Source organism: Miscanthus floridulus, unplaced genomic scaffold (genome assembly GCF_019320115.1).
Source record: "Miscanthus floridulus cultivar M001 unplaced genomic scaffold, ASM1932011v1 fs_222_3_4, whole genome shotgun sequence".
NCBI lineage: Eukaryota > Viridiplantae > Streptophyta > Magnoliopsida > Poales > Poaceae > Miscanthus > Miscanthus floridulus.
Genome location: NW_027096408.1, coordinates 63,509 through 71,254, shown reverse-complemented (window position 1 = coordinate 71,254; position 7,746 = coordinate 63,509). Strand labels below are relative to the sequence as shown.

General features: G+C 45.4%; 1 protein-coding gene across 2 annotated transcripts; it reads left to right on the top strand.

Annotated features, from left to right (window-relative positions):
• Positions 1 to 342: 342 nt before the first annotated feature.
• Positions 343 to 4,077, top strand: LOC136530869 (transcription termination factor MTERF15, mitochondrial-like). Of its 2 annotated transcripts, XM_066523581.1 has the most exons (3): positions 343 to 3,396; positions 3,718 to 3,870; positions 4,005 to 4,077. In XM_066523581.1, the coding sequence occupies exon 1, from the start codon at positions 443 to 445 to the stop codon at positions 1,652 to 1,654; it is 1,212 nt and encodes a 403-aa protein (XP_066379678.1). In that variant the 5' UTR covers positions 343 to 442; the 3' UTR covers positions 1,655 to 3,396; positions 3,718 to 3,870; positions 4,005 to 4,077. The 2 variants fall into 2 exon arrangements, with proteins under 2 accessions (XP_066379678.1, XP_066379677.1); XM_066523580.1 differs by having other exon boundaries at positions 3,718 to 4,071.
• Positions 4,078 to 7,746: the final 3,669 nt, after the last annotated feature.

Here is a 7,746-nt window from a genome sequence, read left to right as displayed (position 1 = left end):
AAGACACCTGAACCAACTAGACAGAGACCCCGTCGGCCTGTCTTCCTCTGCAAGGAGAAGCAGAAGCAACGGCACCACCGAGACCAGACGGAGCAGCGGGCCGAAGAAGAACTCTAACCAGGTGAGCAGAACTGACTCCACACCCCCAACCATTATTAGTTCCGTTAACAATGGAGCTGGGAAATTTTCGGCCCAGCGGCTTTTGACGGAAAAAAGGTAATTCCTTTGGGCCTTCTCCGTAGGCTGCTGGGCTAGGAAAGCCAACTAGCCCAGGCCCAGTAGCCAGTATTTTCGGATGATTTGCCTCTCCGTCCCCTACCGTGCCGCACCCCCGTCCAAAATCCCACTTCCCACCGACCCACGACTCCAACTCGCGCCGTCGGAGCGAGGGGCTGAGCACAGAACCGCGCAATCTTCCCCTCCTCCTCCTCGCCGCTACCAGATGCTCCGCCGCAGCCTCTCCGAGGCCGGGTCCTTCTTCCGCCGGCTCCTCGGCCGCGGCTCGCTCGAGGGCGGACCAGCTGCCGGCGCCACTGCGCCTTTCCGGCATTTCGTCGAACAGCTTGTAGGCGGCGCGGCCCCGATCTCCTGCGCCCCATCCGCCGCCGCCTCCGCGGAGCGTGGGACCGGAGGAGGCGACCGGGCTTCTCTCACGGTCCACTTCCTCCGCCACTCCTGTGGCCTCGAAGATGCCGACGCCGCGAAGGCGGCCGAGCGCGTGCACCTCCGCTCCACCAAGAACGCGCGCGCCGTGCTCGCGCTCCTCCGTGACACGCTCGGCCTGCCCCCCGCCTCCGTCGCGCGTCTCGTCACCGCGTACCCCGCGGTCCTCTCCTCGCTCACACTCGGCGCTAAGTTGAACTTCTACCTCCGCGAGCTCGGCCTCTCCCCCGCCGAGTTGCGCCGCTTCCTCCTCGCGAGCTCCAACCGCTTCCTCACCGCGGGGCTCCATACCCGCCTCCGCCCCAACCTCAGCCTCCTCAGGAACCTCCTCGGCACCGAAGAGAACGTGCTCGCCGCCGTCAAGCAGTCCATGGAGCTCATCTACGGCAACCTCGAGATCGTCCTGCTCCCCAAGCTCCAGGTGCTCCGCGACCACGGCGTCACGGAGGAGGTCCTCGTCAAGCTCGTCACCACCCACCCCAAGGCGCTTGTGCACAGGTCCACCCGCTTTGATGAGGGCTTGGCTGCCATGAAAGACCTCGGGGTGAGCCCAGACTCCGGCATCTTCCCCTACGCCTTTGGGGTGTTCGCCAAAATGTACCAGTCCAAATGGGACCGCAGGGTGCAGAATTACATCAGCCTGGGGTGGACCGAGGAGCAGGTCAGGCGGGCATTTGTCAGGCACCCCTACTGCATGTCGGTGTCCGAGGACAAGGTCAAGAAATGCATGCAGTTCATTGCTGAAAAGCTTGGCTGGAACCCTGATTATGTGTCATCGTGCCCGACTATTCTTTCCTTCAGCCATGAGAAGCGGGTATTGCCGAGGTACAGGGTGCTTGACATACTGGTGTCCAGGGGTGTCATCAAGAATGGCATCAGGATGAGCCATTTGACAATGTCGGAAAAGAAATTCAAGGAAAAGTACGTTGATAGATACCATGAAGATATTCCTCAAGTACTGGAAGCTTATGGAGCAAGAACAGTAGCATGATGATTCTGCCTCAACTCTACCTTGGAACAAAGGCACTGTATCCCTTGTCCTCAGCTGTTTGATTTTGTTGGCTGCTTTTCTTTCTGATATCATAGGGTGCAATGAACTCGGATTTAAATTTTGTTGGCTTCACTGCTGATTTTTAATGGTTAGGCATTTCAGTGGTAACTATGTACGGTAGTAGAACTATGGCTATGGGGATAACACTCATTCACTCAACATGTCAAATTCAACAAATCCAGGCCTGAAAAAAAACAGTTTGATATAGGAGTCCTATGAAATGAATAATCCTACAAAGCTGTAGAGCTAACACAATGAATATGGAGTGTTCATGCCATGTAAACAAAATGGTGTGAATTGGCATGGCTGAATATGAAGACAGTGTGCAATGCAGAATGTTATACTTGGCATATATATCTTCACAAGCACATCTTTTCTAACTTAAAAAACCACAATTCCTTACATGTCGCCTGAACTTTCCACAATTCCTGGATGCTGATCTTTGGATAACAAGTGAATTATACTTAAGGAAAGAGTATATGGTCCCTTTAGTAACAGCAAATAAGGTTGATATGACTAAGGCCCTGTTTGGATCCATTAGCTACTAATAGTTAGCTAGCTAATTCTCACAAAAAAAAATAGGTCATAGCTAATATTAGCTAATTTGGCCCAACTAGTTATATAATTGTTAGTTGAGTATTCAGCTACCAATTAGCTAGACTATTAGCGGGACCCGTTTGTATCCAAAGGAGTGAATTATTAGCAGCTAATTATAGTTCTATGGGTCCAAACAAGGCCTAAGTAAATGAGGTACCAAAATTAATAGTCTCACAGTTTCTCCGTAGAATTCAAAATCAAGTCCTAGAGATTAAAATCAAGAGATACTATCTCTTTCTAAAGGCTAAAGAAACAGCTGAACCCTGTCACTTTCCCTGCTCAAGGAGCTTACCAATCAAAATAGACTGTTAAATCTTATGAAGAACGAACAGAAAATTGAGCAGGGTGCTGGAATTTGAGTTAGGTACCCAGACATTGCCTACAAATACTTAGTTTGAACTCTAGGATGACCCTGATGCCTGGAAAGTGCAAACCTCAGACCATTCTCTGCATATACATGCATGATCCACACCTCTCAAGCTCTTGCTCTGAGCTGATATTGGCTGGCCTTGTTGCCAAGCCTAAATTTCCTGTACATATGGCGCCGTGGAGCCTGGCGGCTCCCGGAGATGCTTACCTTGCTGAGGACACAAAATTAGCATGACTGCATTAATCCAGAACCTGTTCTCTAGTACTCGTCCACAAAACATGTAATTTTGTGCAGGTCAAATTAGCTAAACTTTGAACAAGTTCATAGTGAAAAATATTACTGTAACATTTGTCTCCAACAAGGAAACAAGGTTTACTACAAAAATATATTTTATAATTAATTTAATGGTACTTATTTCGTATCATAAATGTTAGTACTTTGTTATATAACTTTGGTCAAACTTCAAATCGTTTGCTTTTGTTGACGGAGGGAGTAGTTTGAAGATCCTCAAGGCAATCCTCAGAATTGATGACTCCTCTGAAGAACAGTCTTCTTTAGTCAGTATCATTAGCGGCTTGACCTTGTAAACATGTCCATGGAAATTAGGGGCATGCAGAGGCACGCTGAAGCTACATTGTCCTAGCGTGTACTTGTCCTGCTGCTACGATTATTCTCCAGGAAAGCACAGCTAATGAGGTATCTGACACACAATGAGGTACGTACCTGAGTACCTGACAGATAGGCTATAGAGAATACGGATCAACCTAAAATTCTTCATTAGTTCCTACGATGACGACACTGAAATTATTAATGAATCAAGAAAGAAACTCTAAATTGTATTTTTGTCCAATCAACGTGGAAATGTCTGGCCTCTATAGACCAAAATGCGGCATGTTATGTACGTATGTGTTCTCAAATTAATTTTATACTTGTAGTTGTGGGTTAAGTCACAAGTGGCTATGTCAAACTGAACCTTACACTTGAGCAGGAATGATTCCTATTTGGCTGATTTTATTCTTTTTTGTGACACCGAAAGGTAGTTGCACGGATCTGGAGTGGGGCTGAATTGAAGCGGGCTTTGATTTCATCTCTTCCTTTGTGTCGGAGGGGATTTCAAAGATTTGGTTCATATTTTCGTGGACACGAGGACATATATATTACGAAAATAAATTGCCTGGACTCGAGTCAGGTAGGTTCTATATATGCGCGTCTGTTCTGGTAGAGGTGATGGGAGACTCATAAACGCAGACTCTGGTAGATATCTTCGCATATTTGCCTTGGGAATTCTGAGGTACTAGCTTCAGGCCTTTTTGCAAGTTTCAGAGGCGTTGAAGGGGGCCGGTATTGATGGAGCCAAATAACGTCCAAGACCACATGGAGGAAGGAGGATGGAAGGAAGGAGGATGGTGATATGTTCAGCAAATAATTGCCTGATGACATTTCACTTGACATCTTGGGGGAAAGGAGACATGCATGGCGTGCATCAGGGTCAGCTTCTCGTCATCTGGATGGAGGCATCTCCTTCTTTACTTCCTCACATCAGATCAGATTAGATATTGGAGACTTTCTGCACTCCGACAATGCTTTGAATCCTATATAGCGTTACATGAAGCGATGTCATCTATATGACCAAAGTAGCAAGAAGTATCACTGGACATTGGGTGCGCTAGTGAGAAAAAAGCATCAAGAAAGCAGTAGGCCTTCGTCTTTTGCCCACTACCAATTATTTGTATCAGATTGGCGATATACTTTGCGAAGGTATTGACAGTATGGTGAAGCGAAGAGCGTGGAGCTTGCCCTACCAACTGTAAAGTCCTCTTTGGAGTTTGGATTGTGATGATATGGATCTGAAAATACTCGTTCAAACCACATCTTCAATGGAACTGTTAAAACTCCGTAAGAACATAATTAAGAGTTTTTTTAAATATATATACATATATATATGTATACAACGACGCACATCCATAGCATCTGTAGATGTACATCATCGTGAAAGTTGAGATGCAAAATCATTTTGTATAAAAAAGACGTATCCAGCGCAGAGAGCTCTCGCTCTGTGCGGGGTCTGGGGAAGGATGTTAGTGGCAAGCCTTACCCTCTAACACCCTTCTCTAGAGCCTATAAGTTCATACAAAACAAATTTCATATGTATATGCAAATTTCTAAAAAATATATCTTATAGTGTATATGCATCTATATAACACAAAATGTCTTTGAGCAGAGAATTTGAATGGTTCCTGCCTTACCTTCTGTCCACTAGAGATAAAAGCACCATGTTCAATATCACGTGGGTCTTATCGATGCTGTTTAACAGTGAATGAAATGAATAAGATTTGAAAATAACCACTTTTCATTGATCTGTCAAATGGATTATATACATTTGAGGGGGTGTCTCCAAGAGACAACCGTTCACCAAAGGACAGGCCCCTTGGTGACGGGATTAACTACTAATCTACTACTAATCCTAACTATCCCATAGATGAGATCACCAGTAGAAGAGGTGTCTGTTGGTGTGCTGGTGCCTCTTCGCCTGAAAACACCGTTTCACAACACTCCCTCTTGATCGAATCTTTCTTGAGATCAATACAGCCGTAAGCTTGGATTCCTCGAAAAACCCTGTGGAAAAAAATATGAGAAATATGTATGTATAGATATGCTATAAAAACTCCTTTAAACCTTATAGGAAAATAAGGAGAAAATAACATATATGAGTGTGATTTAAATAAATCACTATGTCATTGGTATCCCATTAAAAAACTCCGTGGGGAAAAATATTGGAGATACGACATATAAATTACTTCCCCAAAAACCATTTCAGGAAAAATACGAGAAGCAATATAAAGTGATATGTCGCTAAAACTCCTGTAAAAATCCAGTGGGAAAATTAGGAGAAAATATGACGACATATTATTGGTATTGCCTCTTGGATAACTCATATGAAAAACCTTTTCAGGAAAAAACCATGTATGAGTTGTGAGGGCATTATGTGTCTTTGATATTTCCCACAAAAACCCCAGTGGAGAAAATAGGAAATATGACACATGCTTATGTTAATATTACCTCATTAAAAACTTTAACAAGAAACCTTATAAGTAAAACTTGTGAAAGAAAAGAGTGTAATATGATGCTGGTACAGGTCAACATTTAGAAGATGTCTCCCTCTGATTCTGGCAAATCTTGAAGTCGTCCGCATACCAATTTCATGTACCAATTTTTGAAACACAGAAGTTGGTAAGGACTTAGTAAATAGGTCAGCGAGATTATCACATGACTTGATTTGGAAGATGTTTATTTTCCCGTTTTGTTGTAATTCATGGGGATAAAACAGTTTAGGAACAATATGCTTAGTGATATTGCTCTTTATGTAATCTGATTGCATCTGTGTAACACAAGCAAAATGATCTTCATAGATAATTGTAGGTGATTCGATTGAACCAATACCACATGACTGTTGTATGTGGTTAATCATTCTGCGAAGCCATACACATTCTCATGATGCCTCGTATAAAGCAATAATTTTAGAATGATTAGTAGAGGTTGCTGTCAGAGTCTGCTTAGAAGACTTCCATGAAATAGCTGTACCTCCATGTAGGAATACAAATCCTGTTTGGGATTTTTCGTTATGAGGATCAGATAAGTAACCAGCATCAGTGTCGACAGATTATCGTCAGCAGTCCTTCGAGGGGTATCCCACGAAGGTAGATTGATCAGTAGAGGAGCGCGAGATCAAGAACAAGAAGGCAACAGAGACACACAAGTTATACAGGTTCAGGCCGTTAGTATGACGTAATACCTTACTCCTGTGGTCTGTTGGTTTGTATTAGCTATCGTATGATATGCCGTGATTTTAGAGGGGTCCCTGCCCGCCTTATATAGTCTAGGAGGCAGGGTTACAAGTCGGTTAGATCTAAGAGATAACCGGAAAGTAATAACTGATTACAGGAATCTTGGGATCATACATATCCTAACAGATCTCGTATTATCTTCAGGATATCTTTCTGATGTCTTACGGAAGGTGCCGAGCAGAGTCGTGCCTCGCAAGGCTTCTTCTTGTGGGCTAGGCCACCCCTAGGGGCGCAGCCCATGTAGTCTGCCATGGATATCCGGGGTCGTACACCCCACAGCTAGTCCCCGAACGCCTTATACCCGTTGTGCAACGCCGTCTTGAGCTTGTCCGAGCAGGTGCGAATGACACCGAGCAGTCAAGCTCATGGTCCGACCATCATGCTGTACTGCCGAGCAGCGTGAACCGTCGTCGAGCAGTGTGAACCGTGGCTGAGCAGCACGACCAGTTACCGAGCAGCGTGAACCGTCGCTGAGCAGCATGAACCAAGTACAGCTTGCCATAAGGGTGTAAGGAGCTCAATTTTAGAATCGAGAATTTCTCCGCAGTGAGTTATGTGTGCCCGCTTAGAGTCCGAACAAAATTATAGGAGCCATTCTTCCTCTGTAGGCATGCAATCTTCGAGAAAAAATCTCGCACACTCACCACGAGGTGAAGTGTGCCCACTTAGTCCCCTGAGCCTGACAGTAGATGATATAGTCATGTGGTGCCAGGGTAAAAAACTAGAAGAAAAGTAGAAAACCAGCCGAGCAGGCAACTAGTCCCCGGGCGTGACTCAAAAAGAGACACAGCACATTCACCGCAAGGTGAAGTGTGCCCACTTAGTCCCCGAGCCTGACAGTAGGTGACACAGTCATGTGGTGTCAGGGTAAAAAACTAGAAGAAAAGTAGAAAACCAGCCGAGCAGGCAGCCAATCCCCGGGCGTGACCCAAAAAGAGACACAACACATTCACCGCAAGGTGAAGTGTGCCCACTTAGTCCCCGAGCCTGACAGTAGGTGATGCAGTCACGTGGTGCCAGGGTCAGAAACAGAGAAACAACCAAAAGCCAATAGAAAAGACCACCTTTCCGCGAGCTACAGGCGGAGTTATAGGAGTAATCCAACAGTGGAGGAAAAACCGGCGTAACAGCTAGACATTGTCAATTACTGAGCCTCAATAAATGGCGGAGTAGTCGGCGATATTTAGGCGAAGAGCAACTGAAGGCAGCGATAAATGAGC

Coding starts and splice junctions, on each gene's coding strand:
- LOC136530869 (XM_066523581.1), top strand. CDS start 443: ATGCTCCGCCGCAGCCTCTCCGAGGCCGGGTCCTTCTTCCGCCGGCTC.